At 41.1% G+C, this 25,839-nt stretch overlaps 2 protein-coding genes across 2 annotated transcripts; one reads left to right on the plus strand and one right to left on the minus strand.

Annotated features, from left to right (window-relative positions):
- The first annotated feature begins 2,379 nt into the window (after positions 1-2,379).
- Positions 2,380-3,305, plus strand: LOC133662701 (uncharacterized). The gene is made up of 2 exons (XM_062066824.1): positions 2,380-2,492; positions 2,575-3,305. The coding sequence occupies exons 1-2, from the start codon at positions 2,471-2,473 to the stop codon at positions 3,303-3,305; spliced, it is 753 nt and encodes a 250-aa protein (XP_061922808.1). The 5' UTR covers positions 2,380-2,470.
- Positions 3,306-21,172: 17,867 nt separating this feature from the next.
- LOC133661569 (zinc finger BED domain-containing protein 4-like) lies at positions 21,173-25,182 on the minus strand. Its single transcript, XM_062064857.1, has 3 exons — positions 24,747-25,182; positions 22,164-23,548; positions 21,173-22,006 (listed from the first exon to the last, which is right to left on the minus strand). The coding sequence occupies exons 1-3, from the start codon at positions 24,926-24,928 to the stop codon at positions 21,606-21,608; spliced, it is 1,968 nt and encodes a 655-aa protein (XP_061920841.1). The 5' UTR covers positions 24,929-25,182; the 3' UTR covers positions 21,173-21,605.
- Positions 25,183-25,839: the final 657 nt, after the last annotated feature.

Below are 25,839 nucleotides of genomic sequence, written 5' to 3' on the forward strand. Positions count from 1 at the left end.
ATCCGAACCGTTAGCTCGACCCATTAGAGCAAAAGCTCTTGATGGGAAGGAATTGTTTATGATTTTCCACGCCACAGAACCAATCTGCATATCCATAGAAAACCATGAGGAAAAGATTCGCTTGTATCTATTCAAAGCCGCCTCACACACATTGATTTTGGGACTACTATGGCTGATTCAACATAACCCCCAGATAGACTGTAGAGATGGAGAACAGGAGAAATTAAAGCATGGGGGAAGGACTGTAATAATGACTGTTTTATCGGCGATACCCAAAAGAAAAGTGTAGCGCAACTTAATCTGTTCTCTGCAAACCCCACCACAGAATTCGAGTACCCGGACCTGAACTCGGTACCCCCATGCTACCACCAGCTACGAGAGGTTTTCAGTAAAACCAAAGCCATGTCTCTTCCTCCGCACCGTCCATACGACTGCACCATTGACTTGATCTCAGGGTCCACCATACCCAAAGGTCGCTTGTATTCTGTTTCCGGTCCAGAGAAAGCGGCCATGAAGGATTACCTCACAGCCTCATTAAAAGCGGGGCTGATCCGCCCCTCCTCATCACCAGCGGGTGCTGGATTCTTCTTTGTGGGCAAAAAGGATGGATCCTTGAGACCATGCATCGATTACAGTTCACTCAACGACATCACTATAAAGAACCGGTACCCCCTTCCTCTCATGTCTTCAGTATTCGACCAACTTCAACAATCTAAGGTATTTACAAAACTCGACCTTCGTAATGCCTATCACCTGATCCGTGTAAGGGAAGGGGATGAGTGGAAGACTGGTTTTAATACTCCCAGTGGACACTATGAATACCTTGTTATGCCATTTGGACTCACCAACGCACCCGCTATTTTTCAAACTATGATTAATGATGTGCTCAGAGACTTCCTTGATCAATTTGTGTATGTATACCTGGATGATATTTTAATTTATTCACCAGACATTGATACTCACCAAGTGCACGTGACTAGGGTCCTTAAAAGACTATTGGAAAACCAGTTATATGTCAAAGCAAAGAAAAGTGAATTTCGTGTTAACACTATTTCTTTCTTGGGTTTTATAGTAGCTCCAGGAAAGGTCCAGATGGATCCGGCTAAGATAAGTGCTGTCACCGACTGGCCTACTCCCGATAGTCGCAAAAGGGTTCAGCAATTCTTAGGATTTGCTCATTTCTATAGGTGTTTTATAAGGGGTTTTAGTGCTATAGCGGCCCCTCTCCATGCCCTCACTTCCACTCAGGTACAATTTTGATGGACTCCAGAAGCTGAAAGTGCATTCCAGAACCTCAAGCAGCGTTTTACGTCGGCCCCGATTCTCACCATGCCAGACCCACAACGCCAGTTCGTGGTAGAGGTGGATGCCTGCAACGAAGGAGTCGGGGCCTTCCTATCCCAACGAGCTGAGAAAAATGGCAAGATACACCCCTGTGCCTTCTTATCCAAACGTTTATCCAAAGCTGAGAGGAACTATGACGTCGGCAACCGTGAGTTGTTGGCCGTCAAACTTGCCCTTGAAGAGTGGAGACACTGGCTTGAGGGGGCCGATCTTCCGTTCATTGTCTGGACAGACCATAAAAATCTAGAATACATAAAGAAAGCTAAAAGACTTAACTCTCACCAGGCCAGGTGGGCACTGTTTTTTAACCGCTTCTCTTTCTCTCTATCTTACAGGCCGGGGTCCCAAAACGTCAAGCCAGACATCCTGTCTAGACGCTTCGACCCCGAGCTTGTTGCCAAGGAACCAGAATCTATCCTTCCACTGTCCCGTGTGGTTGGAGTGGTTACCTGGCAAATAGAAGATGAGGTGAAGCAGGCAAATGGTGGAACCCCGCCACCTAGTGGGTGCCCAGGTAATCGCTTGTTTGTTCCGACTGGGTTGCGCTCACAGGTGATCCATTGGGCTCACACTTCCCTGCTTTCATGCCACCCGGGAGTTCGGAGAACGATGTTCGCCATCTCCCGGCGATTTTGGTGGCCATCCATGGAGCCGGAGGTTCGGGAGTACGTGGAGGCATGTTCGGTCTGTGCCCGGAACAAAACATCATCCGGGTCTCGTATGGGTCTACTGCAGCCCCTACCTATTCCCTCCAGACCGTGGTCCGACATATCCATTCACTTCGTCACAGGGCTCCCGGTCTCTCAAGGTAACACCACTATCCTAACAGTGGTAGACCGTTTCACCAAAATGGTGAGATTCATTGCCTTGCCTAAGCTGCCTTCCGCCAAGGAGACGGCAGAAATCATGATGGACAATGTGTTCAAGATTCATGGCTTCCCGAAAGACATTGTCTCTGACCGGGGTCCCAGTTTGTATCACGGTTTTGGAGGGATTTCTGCAGACTCATAGGAGCTAAGGCCAGCCTGACCTCAGGCTATCACCCGGAGGCCAACGGCCAGACCGAACGCCTCAACCAGATACTGGAAACCAACCTCCGGTGCCTGGTGTCCCAGAATCCCTCTACATGGAGCAAACACCTGGTCTGGGTTGAGTATGCGCACAATTCATTACCTACATCGGCCACAGGGTTCTCTCCGTTCAAAAGTGCTTATGGTTTCCAACCTCCAGTCTTTCCAGACAATGAGCCGGAAGTATCGGTCCCCTCGGCACATGCCCTGGTCCGACGTTGCCGACGCATCTGGGCAGCAGCTCGTCTGGTGCTGATCCGACAGAGAGACCGGATGAAGAAGACTGCAGATCGAAAGAGGAGACCCGCTCCGGCATATCAGCCATGGCATAGAGTTTGGCTCTCGACCAAGGACATGCGACTCAAGGTACCCTCCAAGAAGTTAGCACCCCGATTCATAGGTCCATACCCTATCACCAGAGTCATCGGACCCTCTGCTGTACGACTCCGTCTGCCCCGGTCTCTACGAGTATACCCAACCTTCCACGTCAGCCGAGTGAAACCGGTTAAAGTAAGCCCGTTGGTTCCAGCCACCACGTCCCCTCCGCCACCCGAGATGATTGAGGGCGGTCCTGTTTACAAAGTAAAGAAGTTGTTAGCAGTTCGCAGCAGGGGCCGGGGCAGACAGTATCTGGTGGACTGGGAAGGGTATGGACCGGAAGAGAGACAGTGGGTGCCTTCTCAGCACATTGTGGACTCCACCCTCATTGAGGACTTCCATAAAGTATATATTACCCTCATGTTCCATATAAGCCCATCCCTCTCCTTGTTCTGTGCCAGATTGTCTCGATCCTTCGTGCCTGTCTTGCATCCTAGTTCATGTTCTTGTCTTGCCTCGTCCCACGACCACGTATGTTTATCCAGCGTTTTTCAAGCTGTAATTTTGAGTTAACCTTTTCCTCCCTTAGAGCGACCTTTGTTATTTAACCTTTTTTAACCGCAGTGGTGAGTTATGATTTTTCTTTAAATATTTCCTTCCTCAAAGTTTGAGTGATTTTTGTTTATATAAATGTTAGAATAATTGTGAGAGTAGTAAGTTTTGATAGTCCTTTATTTCTTCCTCCGTTTGGGAGCGCTTTTTGTTAAAGTTTTTTATAGCAGATTCGTTGCAAGTTATTTTTGTCTATTCCTCCGTTGGAGTGATTTTTGGTTCTTTCCCTTTTTGGAAACGTTTTTTGATATAGTAAAACCTCATAGTGATTGTATATTTTCTGCTCTGGAGGTTAAGAGTTATTTTCAAAATAAAAGCCTTATTTAGAACCTCCCCTCTCTGCATCTGAGTCCCTTCATTCGCCCAAGCCTGACAGTGTCCAAGACATGTGGTCGCATACCTGATGAAACGACTACAAAGTCAAACATCGACCTGCGACCTAGTGTGTCCTGGTGCCTCGTGCACTTGTGGGCACACTTATCTTTGAATATGGTGTTTGTTATGGACAACTTGAAAAACTGGGCAACATTGTCCAATGTCTTTGGATGCTCTCATTCATTCAGGTCACTGTATTACGGGGGCGGTATAGCTCGGTTGGTAGAGCGGCCGTGCCAGCAACTTGAGGGTTGCAGGTTCGATCCCCGCTTCCGCCATCCTAGTCACTGCCGTTGTGTCCTTGGGCAAGACACTTTACCCACCTGCTCCCAGTGCCACCCACACTGGTTTAAATGTAACTTAGATATTGGGTTTCACAATGTAAAGCGCTTTGAGTCACTTGAGAAAAAGCGCTATATAAATGTAATTCACTTCACTATTCTCCGGGCATTCAATCGATCGCAACTGGATTGTTCAGTTTGTCTTAGAAGACGTTTTGCTTAGAATAGAATAGAATGCTTAATTGTCATCAAACATGAGAGCATGACAAAAATACAGGTGGCTTATCTGTTAGGTGCAGTTAAAAAAAAGACAAACAATAAATAACATGTTAAAAATAAAAATAAAAATTCCAGCAGTGCAACAGTGGAAAAAAAGTTTAAGCTATTGGGACAGAGTCAATATCCTAATGGCCTATGGGTAAAAACTATTTTTAACTCTGTTTGTCCTGCTTGTGCGGTCAAAATCTCTTCCCTGATGGCAGCAGGTTGAACAAGTGCTGACCAGGGTGAGAGCTGTCTGCCAGGATTTTCGTTGCTCTGCCGAAGATCGAGTAATGTCCTCTAGAGAGGGCAGAGGGCGGCTGATAATCTTCTCCTCTGGTCACCCTCTGCAGGGTCTTTCTGTCTGCAAAGCAGGCAGCAAACCACAAAGTCACGCAGTACATCAGCATTGGCTCTATGGTGGCCCGATAAAAAAGATACCTGCAGTTACTCCTCAAGTTGATTCCTCAGCAATACATGAAGGAAGTTGAGTTTGTACTGGGCCTTCTTGACCAGTACTAAAGTGTTGACAGTCGATGTGAGAATCTCGTCCTTACATTCAAGTAAGTTTCATCAGTTCATGCTCGTAGATTTAGATTAGTCAGGTCTAGTTTCTGCTGCTGGTGCCAAAACCCCAACTTTTTTATCCTCCATCTCAAGGACCGAGTGCCAAGGCAAGGATGGTTCCGCCCTAGTGTAGTGAACCCCACACCCCCCCAAAAAACAACTGTTGAGACGCAAAACAGGAACTCTTCTCTCATTGCCAAAATGGAATTTCCCCTTGTTAGCACATGGGTTTAGTGTGGCAAAACGATCGCTGTGGAACGACCACTACCAGCCTAAAATCAGTCATTAGACTAGAATCACCCTTGTTAGCAGTACCATAAATAGTAAACATTGACCTAAAAGGAGCATCTGTGACTGAAAAAATCTGACTCATATTTGTTGGAGGCCAAATTTTAGAGTCTTTTGGGAATGGCATAAAGGACAGTGTTGAATTGGAAGATAGGTGGTGTCGTAGACCACCTCCTCTGTTCAGGGATGATTTTTCAACCTTGACGTAGATGGCGTGCCTCATTCCCTTTTCAAACCATTTCATACCAGTACATTTTTGTCCTCAAAGGAGTCCTGTTTCTCCTTGAGGTGCAGGTTCAGGTCAAGACTCAGTTGTCTACTTGCACCTCAGTGAGAAACAGCACTGGAAATGCGCCAGTTAAGTAAATAGAGAGGTTAATTGGAGCATTTACTGTTATTTTTTTTAGAATTTTGGAAATAAGAAAAATTGGAACAAATGTTTGTAGCTTGTTCCCAGAATCTGTGTAATTATTGGTACATTTTTTAGTATGATTCTCTACTAAATTTGGTTTACATGCTATTTTTATGGGCATGAATGCAGCATTTTCCTGCCGCTGGAGTGGACGAGAGAGAGAGAGAGAGAGAGAGAGAGAGAGAGAGAATATACAGTACACGCACACAGGCAAAGTGCCACTCCCACTTCCGCCAACACTTTCGCCTGCGAGACCTTTTCCCTCCCCTGTCTCCTCCTTTTCCCATCATGGCTCTCCTTCCTGATACCTTTTGCCAGGCCGGCGCTCTTCCACCCTTCTGCTTCGCCTCTTGCTCTCCCACCCCATTCTTCCGGTGGGATCAGAGGCCGCTAGCACTCGATATCTCCCACCTTGTCGGTGCCCGGCATTGATCTTCCTCATTTGTGTGTACACGCTGTGTGTCGGACATACAAATCAATGACGAGTGATCATCGTCTGGTGTGCGCAGCTCCAGGTTAGGGAAATTGGTATGTGGTTGTATCCTATTGGACATCATTTTATTGGTCCTCGTTGTTGTTTACAGAAAAGTCAAGCTCAAGGTTGTTTGATTTGTTTACCATTAGCTCTCCGAGTTTTTTTTTTTCTTCCTGTGTCCTCACTCGTCTCTCAACTGCCCTTAATGCTCTTAAGTCCGCTGAGTCGGCATGTGTCTGATGCACTTTTAGCACAACTTCCTGTGACAGCGTTTGTACAGTGTGTGTGTTTGTGTGTCTCCCCTTCGTGTGAACTGTCCAGGGCAGGAAGCAGTGAGCGTACGCAGGGCGCGGGCCATTTGGCTGCAGGCTGATGCACGTTGTCTTAGTTAAGAGTGACACCAAAGTGTACGCACAAAGTGTCGGTGCAGAGTGTTATTCCAAAGACCACAATAGCATTAATTTAATGTGCAAAGAGAAAACAAAACACATTTGCAGGAGGACTTTAGACCAGGGCTCACTAACTGTTGGACTGCGGTCCGAGTCCTCACCCAGACGCCGTCCTACACAGACCAGGACTTTGTGGCAAGGTCCCTTGGCACAAAGTTTCTGACTTCACTGTATTTATAAATTTTTTAAACATATTTCATATATTTGTGGCCTAAATTAAACAATTTAAGCACACAAAAGGCTAAAGAACTAAAAAATATCTATATTATCAATCAATCAATCAAAGTTTACTTATATAGCCCTAAATCACGAGTGTCTCAAAGGGCTGCACAAGCCACAACGACATCCTCGGCTCAGATCCCACATCAGGGCAAGAAAAAACTAAACCCTATGGGATACAATGAGAAACCTTGGAGGGGACCGCAGATGTGGGAACCCCACCCCCCACCCCCTGGGCGACCGGTGCAATGGACGTTGAGTGGATCTAGTTAATAGTATGATAGTCCAGTCCATAGTGGGGCCAGCAGGGGATCATCTTGAGTGGAGACAAGTAGGGATGATGTTTGATAAGAAATTATCGAGTTCGAGCCTATTATCGAATCCCCTTATCGAACCGATTTCTTATCGATTTTCTTATCGAGTCCAGATAGATTGTTGTACATGGAAAAAAACACAATATTTCGTTTAACAAATCACTTCACATTTTCTACTGCTCGCTACTATAGTATTACCATATCTGAGTTATTGTGCAGAAATGTGGAGAAATAACTACAAATGTGCGCTACATTCGTTAACCGTGTTACAAAAAAAATAAATTAGACTGATACATAATGTTGGATATAGAGAACATACAAACACTTTATTTATTGAGTCAAAAATATTAAAGTTGGAGGATTTGGTAAAATTGCAAACAGCTAAAATGATGTGGAATTAAATGTTGGAATGGATTAAGTAAAGAAGTTAAACATTGTACTGATATGATCCAGTTTAAGAGGTTGTTCAAATTAATAGTGCTTACAAAGTACAAAGAAGAAGAAATTAGGGACGGCGTGGCGAAGTTGGTAGAGTGGCCGTGCCAGCAATCGGAGGATTGCTGGTTACTGGGGTTCAATCCCCACCTTCTACCATCCTAGTCACGTCCGTTGTGTCCTTGGGCAAGACACTTCACCCTTGCTCCTGATGGGTGCTGGTTAGCGCCTTGCATGGCAGCTCCTGCCATCAGTGTGTGAATGTGTGTGTGAATGGGTGAATGTGGAAATAGTGTCAAAGCGCTTTGAGTACCTTGAAGGTAGAAAAGCGCTATACAAGTATAACCCATTTATCATTTATTTATTATGAGAAATACTTTCAACCTTATTGAAAATAAGATATTCTTCATCTCAGTATATTAATAATGACTGAATTAATTAATTACATATTACAAAACTGTTGTATATACTAATTCCCAGATATTTTATTATAACAAGGTCAGTAAATGATGTATATTTTTGTAAAGTCTCTGAAGTGGGAAAGTGGTAGGATTAAATAAGCTTTACTTCTTCCTACTCCTGTGAAGTGAAATGATATGAAACTGTGATGTATTATGATGTGGTCGGATCATGTTTTGTTTAGTTATGTTCTGTTAGTTTTGGACTTCCTTAGTTGTTTTGTGCACTTCGGGGGTTTGTTTTAGTCACCATGGTTACTTATGATTTTCACCTGCCTTGTACGCGCACCTGTTGCTCATCAGAGACTCTATTTAAGCCTGCCTTTTCCGGTCACTCGTCGTGGCTTCATTGTTTGCATTTGCAACAGTTACGTTGGCATTCTGGTTTCCGAGCTCATGATTCCTGTGCTAAAGTTACCTTAGCTTCTAGTATTCCTGTGCTAAAGTTACCTTAGCTTCTATAGTATTCCTGTGCTAAGTAAGTTTTTGCTTTAGCTTCTCGTGCGAACGGCACGCTTTCCTTTTGTTTCGTTCCTGTCTGTTGTAATGTGTATGATTTATGAGAAATAAATCATCTCCTACGGTTACCTGCACGCTTTCGTCCGGAGCCGTCAGTTTTGCGTCCCAGGAACTAACCGCAGCACGCTGCACCTCACCGTGACAAATCGATAACGGGTACCGGTTAAGGCTGCAGCTAACGATTATTTTTCTATCGATTAATCTATAGATTATTTTTTTCGATTAATCGGTTAATCTATAGATTATTTTTTCGATTCATCTATAGATTATTTTTCCTTTTACCGATTATTTTTTTATTTAAAACGAAGATGAAAAAATAAATGTAGGCCTGCTTTTTCAAAAGGCATGGCTTTTATTTACAAAAAAAAGAAGTATGGCCACTCAGTCAACATTGACAACAACATGACAAAATATTCTGTAACAATGTAAACATTTAAAACTTAACATTTAACAAAATTAAAAGTAGCTTATTTGCTTTTTAATGTGCAAATATAAAAGTAAACATCCAGTGCAAATCTTAATATTCTGCAATAGTATAAGCATTTCAAAAGTAAAAGTATTGCTTATTTTGCTTTAAAATGTGCAAAAATAAAGATAAACATCCAATACAAAAAAGTGCAAAACGAAATATTCTGTAACAACAGTGTAAACATTTCAACAAAAGTGAAAGTATTGCTTATTTGCTAAAATGTGCAAAAATAAAGATAAACATCTAATACAAAAAAGTGCCAATCTAAATATTCTGGAGCACTGTAAACATTAAGTATTGCTTTTAAAATGTGCAAAATAAACATCCAGTCCAACACAGTACACAATAACCAATTCTACTCATTCCAGTGAGTGACTAACAGTTGTAATGAAGAAAGGCTAGCATGTCTACATGCTCTGCTTCTTTTCTTGTTTACAATATTCCCAGCAGCTGAAAATAGGCGCTCAGAAGGGGTCGATGTGGCTGGAACTGAGAGCTAATTACCGGTAGCCTTCACCTCAAGCCAGGACTGCGAGTGAGCTGAGCTCCAGTTTATATTCCTAGAAGGTCAACGGGCTCATAGTGATGTTACTAGTAGTTGACTGGGATGTGTTTATTATCATTTGGGGAGAGTCCGCTGCCCGATGCTCACCTGCTAAACACCTATCTGCTCCACGCTGAAGCGCTGACTACATGCGCTCTGAATATGCACTGCTGATTGGCTGATAACGCTTTGTATAACGCTTTGTGTGTACCAATCAGATGGTTGTGTGGGTGGGACAATGCTGCGTGCTGAGACAGAGGCAGCCGCAGAAGGAGCGAAGCAGCTTGTTAACACTTTAGCTGCTAAAGTTAGCTTTAGCTTAGAAACTCGTTCGGTACACCCCCGTACCGAACCGAAAGCTCCGTACCGAAACGGTTCAATACAAAACACGTACCGTTACACCCCTAGCAGATACAAATGACACATTCATGTTTTTGTGTAATGATGACAACGTATACTCGCGCGGACGATTGACTAGTTGATGGTTTTCTTTTCAAATGTTCGTTCATAGCCGTTGTGCTGCTATGATAGGCCATTTCCGCTCGACACAGTGTGCATACAACAACATTATTAGGCCGTGTATTGAAATACTCCCACACTTTTGATCACTTTTGGCGTGATTTTTTCCCCCTCGCTCGCACAGTCTGCTTTGCGCTCCGCCATGACGGTAGTGTGACGTAAATATGCGACGCGTCGACGCACAAAAACGGCGTCGACGTATTTACGTAACCGATGACGTCGACTACGTCGACGCGTCGTTTCAGCCTTAGTACCGGTTCTCAAAAAGGGATTCGAGTCCGAGGACTCGGTTCTTTTCTTATCGAACAACCGGGAAAACCGGTTTCGAGCATCATCCCTAGAGACAAGTCAGCAGCGCAGAGATGTCATTACAGTAGTTTTGGCCACTAGTTAAGACTAAACCTATCAGCGCTAGCTGTTTAGTATTGTGGCCACTGATTCGGCTAGCCTCAGGCCAAATTACTATATTGTATTTAAGAAGTGTAAAAGTGGGTGTTATTTCATGTCACCTTTTGAAACTTTAGTTGAACACTCCTGCTCAAGACCCCCCTACCCTTGAAGAACTTTCTTGTTGTCCTTGTGCTCCATCAAAGCGTTGCTGAATTAGTGCCTGCTCATAGACACTAAATTTGCTCAGAAATAATACTTCAACTCTCTACTAAGAATAGTATCATCATTTGAAACAGGTGAAAGATAATAGAATATGAGACCTGTTAGGCACTCCAAGCTGCTCTGTAAGTGAAGTGATCATCTTACTGGTTTTTGTGCCAACAGTCGAATCAATACCAAGCATTTTCTCCCTCATTGACTCCTTTGTGTCTGCACTGTCCTTTTTCTGTCTTCTGTACTTTATTTTAATTGAGTTGACATGCGAGTGTGTCAACTCCATCTCTCCTGACCTTGACCGTGTTGTCTTCCCTCAGCCCCTCTGCTCTCTGCCTTGTCTTCTGTCCACTCCACTTTCACCTCGTGGAGCTTATTTAGGCTGTCACAACACTTATTTTCAACTGTACTTGCCTGACCTTAACCTTGACTTGCATGTTTTAATCTTCTTTAATTCGGCATATTTATCCCAAAATGACTGATTATTACCTTGCTGTATCAAAGGGACACATCGCAGCTACTCCCCGTCTCTAACACAAACACACTTAAGGATGCGTCTGGTGTTGTGCCAAACTTCGATCGACTGGGCTCGGCCGACTGTGGTACACCGCCGATATTTCACAACGCCGGATCAATGCTCTTGCTGTCTAACTTGGAAATTGCCTTTTTATTGGTGTAGATCAGAGGATATGCTGCACAGTTCAGCGTGTAGTAGGGATGTACATTTCATATCGTAATTATTGTGACCAAAATGTTGTGACGTCGCACGACTTCACTTCCTGTTGTAGACCCCTCTGAATATCGAATTGATTCTATTTGCGATTTTTTTTAAAAAAATTTATACATAAAACTGTGAAAATAACAAGTGAAGGAAGACAAGTTACTTTTAGACTGTCAAGCAACATATTCTTGTCTCGAGGTGCCACACAGTGGAACAATATGCAATAATTTACTTTGGAAAATATTTGGCTTTATGCAGACAGACTCAAAGCTTTTTTCTACATCATGCTCTTAAACAGAACAAATAATTGACAGAAATCTATACAGTGTTTGTAACGTAATGTAATCATATTATATATTATTAATGCAAGTATTCATTTACAAGGGTATGCACTTTTATTTCTCATTACTGTAGAATTATTTACCATTGTACTGCAATTGGAAGGTCAATAACTTTATCTTTTTTTAATGCATTCTAAATATTAAATACATTTGATCAAAAGTCCCCTGACAATAGAACCTATGGGAGCAGTTTAATTCTGCCTATAGATCCCCTAAAAAAACATCCAAACACCTCCATTAGGGTTTTACATACACGATGTAAGTATATTTGTAATGTAGTAACGGGCACATTTATAACAACATTTAATATTTACGTTTGATCATTTTAGCATACGCGGCACATTAATTTAAAAAACGCATCACATTGTTTATTTTTATTTTTTTTCATCATCACTGATTTTTGCTCACTGCAGACTTTATGAGAGCCAACAAACATAACAAAACATCACTTACTGTATAAGGTCAACTGTCATTAGGATGCCGACTGCTGGGATGATCATATGTTCCCATTTAGATGAAAAATGTCTCGTAGTTCTCGTGAGACATCTCGGGGTGGGGGGCCGGTGGGAACAAGCGCATTTCGTATCGTTCTCACCATTTCCAGGTCCTAAATGTCTGTCAAAGGTGTCCCAACTTGTTGTATTATATTATGAGCCATCTACTTTCCAGGTGAGATGCATGATTTATGATCTACAATAAATTTACAGGGAGCAAGGAAGCGAGGAATCGCAGACCACTCGATGATGTAAACATAGGGACAAACGGAAGTGATTATGTTACCGCTATAAATAGATTGCCTGCGTTAGCGCTTATTATAACAATATCATTAATACTTGGTTAATATTCAAGTCACAAACTGTAAATGGAGTATTGTTGACGCTTTTTGAATGGTTATTTATCAGATTTTATAGGCGGAATAGTGGCTCTGCTGTAAGCGGACTTTAACTTACATTTATTTAATATTTAGAATGCATTAAAAACATTTTTTATCCATCGTCGTGTCTTTCATAATGATTGTGAACGATAAGCAACATACCAAAAATAGTGCAGTTACCCTTTAATTAGCCTTTAATTTCTGTAAGCAAAATATTTACTTAAATATTGAACATCTTGAAGTGCATTTTTTTCCAATTTTGAAAATTGAGGACGGACGTTGTCTTTTTTGTTTTGTTGCCATCATGTGATCACGGCATTTTCACTTGTTTGTCTTTGTTGATGGGCTCATTGCCATTCGATTTGAAGCTGAAATATTTCCAATACGGGACAATTGCCTCTGTAATCATATTTTTGTCCTCCTAATTTTTGTTATTTTGTGGAATTTTCTCACTGGCGAGTCACACAACTTTCTGTCTGTTCTTCCTGTGTGTACGGTCTCGCGGAGTTGCTCTCCACCCACCGAGACAAAGATTGTAAAAAAACTAAAAGAGGGATCACTGTATTCTACGGGTGTAACGGTACACAAAAATTTCGGTTCGGTACATACCTCGGTTTAGAGGTCACGGTTCGGTTCATTTTCGGTACAGTAAGAAAACAACCAAATATAAATTTTTTGGTTATTTATTTACCAAATTTGTAAACAATGGCTTTATCCTTTTAACATTGGGAACACTATAATAATTCTGCCCACGTTAATCAACATTAAACTGCCTCCAGTTGTTGCTCAGATTAAATAAAATGACAAAACTTTTCTTCTACATATAAAAAGTGCAACATTAAACAGTTTCAAGTCCACACACACACACACACACACACACACACACACACCTCAAAATGAGCTAACGTTACGCTAAAAGCTAATTAGCCTTCACCTCAAGCCATGACTGCGAGCGAGCTGAGCTGCCATTTAAGTTTGTAGAACGTCAACGGGCTCATAGTGATGTTACGAGCAGTTGACTGGGAGGTGTTTATTGAAATTTGGGGAGAGTCCGCAGCATTATGCTTACCTGCTAAACACCTACCTGCTCATGATGACGCTGGCGCTCTGACTCCATGCGCTCTGAAAACGCACTGCTGATTGGTTGTTACCGCTCTGAATACGCACTGCTGATTGGCTGTTACCGCTCTGTGTGTAAGATTGTGAGGGTGGGACAGTGCTGGGTGTTGTGTACTGACAGAGACAGGCAGAACGGAGCGGAGCAGCTTGTTAAGACTTTAGCTTTACTCGTTCGGTACACCCCCGAACCGAAACCCCCGTACCGAAACAGTTCAATACAAATACACGTACCGTTACACCCCTACTGTATTCAGTTAATTCTACTGTTTAATAAACGTGCTCAGGTGCTGAGAGCGATGCACGGAGTGAGACCACTTTCTTCCCGTTTGAAGTGAGCAAAAGTAGAAATGCGAGGCTCAACAATTCTGATTGGCAAACAGGTCTGTCACTCAAATGTCGGTGACGGCGGAGAAAAAAAAAACCTCAGCCTTTTGCGGTTATGTAATCGCACTAATTAAAACCTCGATGTCGATTCCATATACATTAATGCTATGATGTTTGTGATGGGGAAAGATGTTATTTTCACTTACAGTTATGTTAGCATTCAAGCTAGCTAGCGATCCATTAGCACGCTTGTTTGTTTGCTTACAAGTTCCCCAGTTAATGGGCACTATCACTGGCCCGTGAGTAGTGATGGGCAAGCTACTTGGAAAATGTAGTAAGCTAAGATACGAGTTACTCTCGATTAAATGTAGCTACAGGGGACGCTATTCCCGAAGAAATGTAGCAAGCTACACTACAAGCTGCACGGCAGAAGTAGCTTGCTACGTCAAAGCTACATTTAACGGCATTTCTATCAATGGGCTCACATGTATAATATCAATGTTAATGTAAATGAGAGTGTACAAATGACCAATCAGGGTCAATTACTATTAACTATCTGTCATTTAGCTGGGAACACCCTTCAACTACCTCTACCGCAACCCACTTTATGTATGTATTTAGTTTGCCTTTTCTTTGGCCCACTCCTATAGTGTTATTCATTTTCTCTACCTACAGCAAAAACAGCATCTATCTGTATCTTGACAAAAAAACTATGACTTGTGTGTTGTTTGGGAACAGTTGGTAACGGTTATGTGCAGTAAAACTTTTCCTGAACTAGTTTCACCTTAATGTGTGTTCCTAAATTTGTATTGGACGTCTGAGATGAAGAGAGCAGTTATGGTTTTGTCTTAAAGAGTAAACAACAACAAATTAAAGATTTGGGCATTGTTTTCTCTAAACGCATACATTTGTCAAAATATGGCCAAAGACATGCATTATTTTGGGTTTCCTGCACGTCATCTTCATCAGTAAAGGAACAATTTAATCTGCGGGAGAGAATCCATTTGCCACTTTCAAGTATGTTTATTTTTTTTTGAGTCGTCAGCTTGAAGTGTCCCTCGTCGTCATGTGATATGAGTGCGTCTGTTATGATTTTGCTTCCTGGTTTCGATGACCCGCCTTATCTTGCCTCTGATTGGCCAGTCCGTAATGTTTGGCCCTAACCTTAGCCAATTGTGACTTATACGAAAATCAACCAATCATCATGGATTTTCTCCTTATGTATGGATGTTCACATTTATCCAGGTCATTGTATTTTGTCCATATTTTTTGGAGACTGAATTTGCAGTAAATTTTCTCTCTTGGTAGCTTGTAGCTTTGATGTAAGTTACCTTGTTACATGCTACAGGAATACCTACTTGTTAAAAAAGTAGCCAAGCTACTGGAAAATGTAGTTAAGCTACGGAGCTTGGCTACATGTAGCTTGTTACTGCCAATCACTGCTCGTGAGTTTATCAAAGTGCTTTTATCACTCATGGTTTTACGCTAATTTTAATTTTAAACTGTAATACTCACTGTCAGTAGTTTTACCGCTGTTTATCTTTAAAACTGTTAATTGTTACATACCCAGCATATAAGAAGTGATATAGCAACATCTCTGTTTACCAGGAAGATCCTTCTATGATTTGTGACTGTTCTCGCCATATTTTGGACAAGTGTCATACTGTGTTGTGTAATTTGAAGTGGTGTTGACAACAGATAAATGTTTGTCAGTTTTAAGACTTGGCTGAGTGTGGCTGCTTTTTGCTGCTCATTTTACAGAAAATCCTTGTCAGACACAGCTGAGCTCAGACCAACTGCTCAAACAATTCCATCGCAAGCACCATTCTGTCCCACTGAGCTTACTTTATGGCGTTAAGAGGTCCAATTTAATCCAAATTGATTTAGATAAGTGTGTGTGAACAAACATACAAACAAGCACACTCGCACGCAAGCACTTAAAGTGTCCTTCGTAACACTTCTGTTTTGGGAGAAGATGTAGCACAAGAACCATGTTTTAAAATCACTTCTTCCCGCACACTAAGGCATCAAAAAAGAAGAAATGTACAGACTATTTTAGCCGATCAAAAGAAAGTTGTTTGGGAAAAGATTCAAAAATAACAGTGGGGATTTTAGGAAAATAGTGAATGTCACACTTGTATATAAAGTTATGGTATTTCTTTCGTAACTTGCATTTTAATGGCGTATCTGACGTCGGCCATGTTGAATCCAACGTCATGACGGTAAGGTTTTAAATACACACAATCTGACACTGTAAATGAAGACTGGTTGTGTACTGCTGACATTTGACCAACAACATTTAAAGGCGAACTGCACTTTTTTGTGGATTTTGCCTATCATTCACAATCCTTATGTAAGACAAGCACACGTTTTTCATTTTTTTATGCATTCTAACTAGTAAATAAATTCAAGCAAACGTCAGCTTACAATACAACAATAAAGCACTTAAAAAACATCGAAACACTTCCATCAACGTTTTATATACACACTGTAAGTATATATGTAATGTAGTAACAGGCAGATTCGCAATAACTTGTAATATTTATGTAGTTACTCATAAGCATACGGCCGCACATTAATTCTACAAACACATCACAACGTTTGCCTTTTCCTTCGACAACATCACTGATTTCTACTCACTGCAGACTTAATGAGAGCAATCAATAATAATTAAACATCACTCACTGTACAATGTCTGCTCTCACTAGGATTCCGACTGTTAGGATGTTGATGTATTCCTGTTTACATGAAGAATGACTCATAATCTTTGTGAAGAAAAAAGTGGGGTGGAACGAAACGTCTTTTCGGGTCTTTTTCACCATATCCGGGTCTAAATTTGCTGTCAAAGTGTGTCAACATATATATAATATATATATATATATATATATATATATATATATATATATATATATATATATATATATATATATATATATATATATATATATATATACCGTATTTTTCGGACTATAAGTCAGTTTTTTTCAGCTTTGGCCAGGGGTGCGACTTTTACTCAGGAGCGACTTATGTGTGAAATTATTAACACATTATCGTAAAATATCAAATAATATTATTTAGCTCATTCATGTAAGAGACTAGACGTATAAGATTTCATCGGATTTAGCGATTAGGAGTGACAGATTGTTTGGTAAACGTATAGCATGTTCTATATGTTATAGTTATTTGGATGACTCTTACCATAATATGTTACGTTAACATACCAGGCACGTTCTCAGTTGGTTATTTATGCGTCATATAACGTGCACTTATTCAGCCTGTTGTTCACTATTCTTTATTTATTTTAAATTGCCTTTCAAATGTCTATTCTTGGTGTTGGGTTTTATCAAACAAATTTCCCCAAAAAATGCGACTTATACTCCATTGCAACTTATATATGTTTTTTTCCTTCTCTATTATGCATTTTCGGCCGGTGCGACTTATACTCCGAAGCGACTTATAATAAAAATATGGTGTGTGTATATATATATATATGTATATATATATGTGTGTGTGTGTGTGTGTGTGTGTGTGTGTGTGTGTGTGTGTGTATATATATGTGTGTATATATATATATATATATATATATATATATATATATATATATATATATATATATATGTGTGTGTATATATATATATATATATATATATATATATATATATATATATATATATATATATATATATATATATATATATATATATGTATGTGTATATATATATATATGTATGTGTATATATATAGATATATACAAACTCCGTTTCCATATGAGTTGGGAAATTGTGTTAGATGTAAATATAAACGGAATACAATGATTTGCAAATCATTTTCAACCCATATTCAGTTGAATATGCTACAAAGACAACATATTTGATGTTCAAGCTGATAAACATTTTTTTTTTGTGCAAATAATCATTAACTTTAGAATTTGATACCAGCAACACGTGACAAAGAAGTTGGGAAAGGTGGCAATAAATACTGATAAAGTTGAGGAATGCTCATCAAACACTTATTTGGAACATCCCACAGGTGAACAGGCAAATTGGGAACAGGTGGGTGCCATGATTGGGTATAAAAGTAGATTCCATGAAATGCTCAGTCATTCACAAACAAGGATGGGGCGAGGGTCACCACTTTGTCAACAAATGCGTGAGCAAATTGTTGAACAGTTTAAGAAAAACCTTTCTCAGCCAGCTATTGCAAGGAATTTAGGGATTTCACCATCTACGGTCCGTAATATCATCAAAGGGTTCAGAGAATCTGGAGAAATCACTGCAAGTAAGCAGCTAAGCCCGTGACCTTCGATCCCTCAGGCTGTACTGCATCAACAAGTGACATCAATGTGTAAAGGATATCACCACATGGGCTCAGGAACACTTCAGAAACCCACAGTAACTACAGTTGGTCGCTACATCTGTAAGTGCAAGTTAAAACTCTCTTATGCAAGGCGAAAACCGTTTATCAACAACACCCAGAAACGCTGTCGGCTTCGCTGGGGCTGAGCTCATCTAAGATGGACTGATACGATACAAAGTGGAAAAGTGTTCTGTGGTCTGACGAGTCCACATTTCAAATTGTTTTTGGAAACTGTGGACGTCGTGTCCTCCGGAGAAAATAGGAAAAGAACCATCCGGGTTGTTATAGGCGCAAAGTTGAAAAGCCAGTATCTGTGATGGTATGGGGGTGTATTAGTGCCTAAGACATGGGTAACTTACACATCTGTGAAGGTGCCATTAATGCTGAAAGGTACATACAGGTTTTGGAGCAACATATGTTGCCATCCAAGCAACGTTACCATGGACGCCCCTGCTGATTTCAGCAAGACAATGCCAAGCCACGTGTTACATCAACGTGGGTTCATTGTAAAAGAGTGCGGGTACTAGACTGGCCTGCCGGTAGTTCAGACCTGTCTCCCATTGAAAATGTGTGGCACATTATGAAGCCTAAAATACCACAACAAAGACCCCCGGACTGTTGAACAACTTAAGCTGTACATCAAGCAAGAATGGGAAAGAATTCCACCTGAGAAGCTTAAAAAATGTGTCTCCTAAGTTCCCAAACGTTTACTGAGTGTTGTTAAAAGGAAAGGCCATGTAACACAGTGGTGAACATGCCCTTTTCCAACTACTTTGGCACGTGTTGCAGCCATGAAATTCTAAGTTAATTATTATTTGCAAAAAAAAAAAAAAAGTTTATGAGTTTGAACATCAAATATCTTGTCTTTGTAGTGCATTCAATTGAATATGGGTTGAAAATGATTTGCAAATCATTGTATTCCGTTTGTATTTACATCTAACACAATTTCCCAACTCATATGGAAACGGGGTTTGTATATATATATATAGAATATATATTCTATATATATATAACAAATAATAAATATAATAAACTAGGGTATGGAGTGTGACTGAGCCAAAAGTGTGTATATGTGTGAGACTAAGTGTGTAGATTAGCTGCTGAGTGTTACCGTAGTGTTGGGCGAGAGGCGGAAGATCAGGGGGAGAAAGGCAGAGCTCGGAAGGTCCGTGAGCCGGCAGGAAGTCGAGGATCGAGGGAGGCAGTCAGAGTGCAGAGGGAGATCCAGGGAAAGTGAGACGCACAGCTCACTTCCAAGGCACGGAGGATACTGCGGGAACGACACAGAAAAACGCACAATGAAACATGGGGGGAGAAACACAGAGAGAGAGCAGGATTGCATCAAGCATGACGTGGCTTACTGTACGCGAACAGAAGGTTACGTTCCAGGGCGGGATAGCAGTTTGAGCAGTCTTATGAAGGAAGGTCTGATCATCAGCTCCAGGTGTGCTGATTGCCGGCGATTTATTGCAGCTGCTCGTTGCCGCCGGTCTGGCACGTGTTTTGCGCGCTCTCGAAGCTGCGCTCTGACATGCACCAGGGCCGTGACAACTTCGTTAATATTCAAGTCACGAAATGTAAATTGAGTATTGCTGGCGCTTTTTGGATGGTTATTTTTTGGCTTTTATGGTTGAAATAGACGCAATGACACCATGGCTCCCATTAGCTCTATTGTAAGTGGACTTTTGTTTACAGAGTTAGAATGCATTCAAAAGACATGTGTTTTTGTCTCTTAAATTGTTGTGAATTATAGGCCAAGACCAAAAAAAAAGTGGGGTTCCCCTCTAAGCACAGGGCCAGCCAGCCTCTTCTCTCTGCCACCTTTAAGCTCCACCCCCTGCCTCAGGAATGCGCTCCTTTTCAAATTGTTTAGTGCGCATGGAGTCACTGTCATTTCTCCATCATCCCTTCGTCGCCGTCTGAGATGTTCTTTGGGTGGCAGGAGAACGGCAAGTTTTGGCTCGTCTTAAGAGGACTCTTATCCATTGCTCCGTCCGTGGTGGTAGATTTGTGTCACTTTGGAGATGCCAAATATGGGCGTGGCTTATCAGAATGAGGCTTTCCATACTCACACTGCAAAGCAAACAGGGGTTGCATAACCACAACTCGTCCCTGAGTGTGCCCTCTCTGGAGAGAGATAGAAGACACAGAGATGGCAGCAATGGTAAATAGAAAATGGGAAGCAAGAGTTTGTCTTGTGTGTCCTCGTGAAAATAAGTTCTAAGGAGTTTGCACAGAACCTCTAGTGTCTCTTTCTTTGCCTTCATAATTTCTTCGCTCCTTCCTGTTACTCTGCCAATTTTCCTCAGCATCAAAGTTTGAAGTGAAAGGGGATTGTGTCCATCCTCTGCCTCCAGTCTCCCGCCTAGCGGTTGTTTACCTTGAGCTGGGAGCGCTTGCTTGGTAGACCGAGTTCTTCCACCACTGGAATTGCAGCATGCAAACACGCAGCTGCTGCCAAGCTGCTTGTGCTAAACCACAACCGAGGAGAAAAGGACAAAGTTAGTAAGTCATGTGAAAAAACCGGACACCCTATAGTTGAACTCTTCTCCTGAAGTACAAAAAGTGAACATTTGCGTACGAGTTAGTCCAGTCCACTATGTGGTGTCCTAATGCCTAATCTTTATGAATTGAACCCAAACTCTTGAATAATATTTGAAGCTAGGGCTGGGCGATATGGACTCGATATTCGATATATATCTCGATATATTTTTACTTAAACTCGATATTCGATATATATCTCAATATATTTTTCGGTGAAAGTATACATATAAAGATATACATTTTTGAGCGATATTCAGTGAAATTGAAGTGAATGACAACTGTACTGTAAACAGTCAGTGGCACTTTTATTAACCCAGTTAGTCAAGATGGGTATTAACAGCAGAGGTGGGACCAAGTCATTGTTTTGCAAGTCACAAGTAAGTCTCAAGTCTTTGCCCTCAAGTCCGAGTCAAGTCTCGAGTCAAGACAGGCAAGTCCCGAGTCAAGTCCAAAGTCAAGACTGGAAAGTCTCAAGTCAAGTCCCAAGTCCTGCATTTTGAGTTTCGAGTCCTTTCAAGTCCTTTTAACCACAGACTAATATATTAACACAGATTGTGTATGCTTTTCAAACGCTGTATTTATTTATTAAAACAAGTGCATTTTAAATTGCAGGAAAGAAAATTGTGCTGACATTGCACTTTATAATAGCACTATTAACCAGTCATTTTAAACATTTGACTCATTCCTTTACAGAATAAACACATTTTAAAAATAAAGTGCAACTGTACTTATTTGTACAAAAGTGTTAACATTGAAAAAACATGACATATAACATAACAAAAAGGTTGTACTTTTTATATGTCAGGGCCATATGCTGCATTGCATTTGCAAAAGACCAAATTGGCCAAGAGTCTGTCAGTCATTTGTGCACGATGGGGGCGTAGTATGATGCCACCATGGCTGAAAACTCGCTCCACTGGAGCACTGGAGGCAGGCACTGCCAAGACTCTCATGGCCACTCGGAACAGTGAAGGAAGAGTCTTCATGTTCAATGCCCAGAACAAAAGGGCATTCTGTCCTTCAGCTATGTCAAGGTAGTGACTTAGCTGTAGTGCTGGAGTAGTCCCAACATCCTTCTTCTGTCTCTTGTGGTAAGCAGCAAACAGCCCTTCTCCTTCTCCAAGGTCCCCTTGCTCTTTTTCATCAACAAGAGGCGCAGGTTGCTCAGTCTCTGCAGCATCTTGCAGGATCAATTCTGGTAAACATGTAAAAACAATAGCAGAAACAAGAGACCTTATCATTACCATTTGTGTTGGTGATGCAGTGTGCTAGACTGAAATACTTAGTTATTGCTGCAGTCAGTTAGATCAGATTATGAGGGAAAAAGTTACATTAGACTCAGTTACATTTACCTTTAACCTGTTGTGCCACCTCTGCCTTGACGTCACGACTGACCAGCACATGGGGCTCCACCCACAACAGAGAAAAGGCTGGATCCAAGACAGCTGCTTTGAGGTAGACTGGATCTGAAAAGGGAGCAGTGATCCCATCTTGTGTCCTGGCCATTTTCACATTGATGAAGATTCCAAGAAATCTTTTGTTCAGGGATGTCTGGAGACTTCTGACCAGGCCGCTCAGAAAACAGACCTGAGGCTTCAGTTTCTCAAGGTGGTGGTTGAGGGACAAGATGGATGGAACAACAGCACTGATTGTGATGACCTTCTCCCCCTGTGTCAAATCAGTTGCTTCTCCAAATGGCTTCAAGATGTCCACCAAATCTTTCAACAGATTCCACTCCCGTGCTGTGAATGACAACTCCCTGTGCCCAGCCTTTTCTAGAACAGCACAGAGCCTTACATGATTGCACTGGAGAACAGCCTTCGCTTGCCTCAGTGTTGAGTTCCATCTTGTGTTGACTGCAGCAGGGATGCCTTTCTGTTCCCCAAATTCAGCATCAAACACATCTTTGAATGTTGTGCTTGTGTGCAGCAGTGAGCTGAGTTTAGATAACTTCGAAAGAGAAGGAGATACCACTTTTGTTTCTTTCAAACCATCTCCCACCACCAGCTGAAGAGTGTGTGCAAAACACTGCAAGCGCTTTTTCTTTGCCATAGCAACATCTACCGTTTGCTGATCTTCCACGGTTAAATCACACCAGAGCTCAGGGTCATCCAGATGATCTCCATCATCGTCATCCTCTTGTTCACTGGGGAAGCACACAGTGAATGCTTTTCGCATGTTAGCAGCATTGTCACTAATAATGTAGTCCAGTTTAGCTTTAATGTTGTATTCATCACATATTGCCTCAAATTTGTCACAGATTCGTTCAGCTGTATGTGAGCCTTTGAAGCGCTCACAAGCCAAGAGATTGGACTTGAGCTGTATCCTCTCTGCCTCTTTGTCCATCCAGTGCACAGTGACACCGAGGAATCCCCTCATCTTTCGGTCAGACCAAATGTCGACAGTCACTGAAACATGGTCAGTGTGGCTCAATTGAGTTTTTAATTTTGATCGTCTTTCTTCAGTGAGGTTCTCTGTTTTTGATGTCAGTGTTCTGCGACACACTGGGGTGTACTTGCTGTCAAGTACTGTCAGAAAGTGGCGAAAACTCTTGTTTTCCACAATAGACAGGGGCAAGTTGCAATCAATAATCAAGTCAGACAGTATTGCATTGGTGATAGCTTTCTGCTGTGGATGAGTCATACTGTAATGCCCGACACGATTGTCCAGGAACTGCGAGATTGAAGGCTGTTGTGGTCCATTTGTGATGCTTTTGTTCATCAGGTATTCTTGAAATCTGTAAGCATATTAAACAGATGTCAGAAAATCCCTTATAGCCACATATGAAAAGTACTGAAACTACTCTTTATTACTCATATTATTAATATCAATCTTAACAGTGTGTGTGTGTGGTAAACATTAGGTTACAGTTACTGCACTAGTCATGTATTTTAAAACTTATTTCGAGTTGAAGGGATAGTTCGGGATTTGTGAAGTGGGGTTGTATGAGGGACTACACGGAAAATGGCGGGCAACCCACTCACAATAGAGAGAAGTAGACAGGCTACCAGCACACGACTTAGGCTTTACAGTGCTGTGGATGGGGTCAGCAGCTATTGATTGATTGAAACTTTTATTAGTAGATTGCACAGTACAGTACATATTCCGTACAATTGACCACTAAATGGTAACACCCGAATACGTTTTTCAACTGGTTAAGTCGGGGTCCACGTTAATCAATTCATGGTACAAATATATACTATCAGCATAATACAGTCATCACACAAGTTAATAATTGGAGTATATACATTGAATTATTTACATTATGTAAATTTGTATTTTATTTTTATTTTTTTGTCATTAAAAAATACAATCATGTGTGCTTACGGACTGTATCCCTGCAGACTGTATTGATCTATATTGATGTAAAATGTAGGAACCAGAAATATTAATAACAGAAATAAACAACCCTTTTGTGCGAATGAGTGTGAATGATTGTGCCAATGAGTGTAAATGGGGGAGGGAGGTTTTTTGGGTTGGTGCACTAATTGTAAGTGTATCTTGGGTTTTTTTTTTATGTTGATTTGATTTTTTTTTTTTTTAAACGCGGCCCGGTAGTTGGGGACCACTGAGGTAAACAACCAGCAGTATGTCGGAAAGCTAGCTAAAACGGTACACATATTCATAATATAGTATACATTTTAACTGACCTTTATTTTACTATTTTTGACTTTTTTTAGGTGGCTAAAATACGCGGTGCTGCTGACCGCCGTCTAACGTTACGTTACTTTGTGTGATATATTGACTAACGTAACCCTGCTTAAAAAATTCACTGAACAAAAAGTATGAATAAGGTAGTGAACTACAACAGATTCCCGTGTTTGCAATAACGTTATAACGTTAGCAGTGAGTTTACAGCCTCACTGATTTAACTACACAGCAAATAAAAGTCACGTTACTTAGCCAATGAACGTTAGCTTACATTCAAAACTTACCGTTCTTTGTGCAACTTCAAATGTCGGACGAAGTTGGAAGTTGTTGCCTGTCCATCAGTAATTTTCGAACCGCATGTGTTGCATACTGCAAACCGTTTTGTGTTGACCACCTCGTAATTTTTATACCCAAACGAAATTATTTTAGGTATCATTTTTTGTTCACTGGCGTGTGGTTTGGACATTTCTTCTTCATCGGTTTTCCTGCAATTTGATTGGATGAATGCTGTGGGACGAAAACAACGTAGATCAAATTTGATTGGCTATTGTACTGAGAGCACACACGCTTGACACGCAGCACACACGCTGACACACGCAACGCTGATAGACAAGTACACAATGAAAAATATGAAGCGCTCCCGAATAACTTTTTAATCTTTGGGTTTTGGGGAAAGTAGCAAGTCATGTCAAGTCATGTCAAGTCAAAAAGCTCAAGTCCAAGTGAAGTCACAAGTCAATGATGTTAAAGTCTAAGTCGAGTTGCAAGTCTTTTTACATTTTGTCAAGTCAAGTCTAAAGTCATCAAATTCATGACTCGAGTCTGACTCGAGTCCAAGTCATGTGACTCGAGTCCACACCTCTGATTAACAGCACATAAAATAAACTGTTTAACTAGTACAGAATTACATAACATAAATAGAATAGAAAACTATTATTTCTACCTAAAATAAATAGCATAGCTGTGCAAATAATACAAAATGTATCAAACTCAGATAAAACAATACATTTGCAGGCAGGCACTTTGTGATTTCCCTTCCTGGTTTGATGACCCACCCTATCTTGCCTCTGATTGGCCTGTCCCTAACCAATCGTGACTCATCATAGTAAACAACCAACCAATCATTTAGATGTTCTTATATGTGCAAGCATGTCTTGGAAGGCGGAAGGGGAGGGGTTTAGTAGCCCATGGAGGGGGAGCGGGGGAGAACAAGGAACACAACAAATAAGCAGCGTTTGGTAATTAATTTAATTAAAGATTAAAGTACCAATGATTGTCACACACACACTTTTAAGGTGAAATAAATTATATCTATATTATATTTTCTTAATTCATATCTTGTTTAAAAATATATAGATACATCTTTCAAACTCGATA

The sequence above is a fragment of the Entelurus aequoreus genome, linkage group LG12 (assembly GCF_033978785.1).
Source record: "Entelurus aequoreus isolate RoL-2023_Sb linkage group LG12, RoL_Eaeq_v1.1, whole genome shotgun sequence".
Lineage (NCBI taxonomy): Eukaryota > Metazoa > Chordata > Actinopteri > Syngnathiformes > Syngnathidae > Entelurus > Entelurus aequoreus.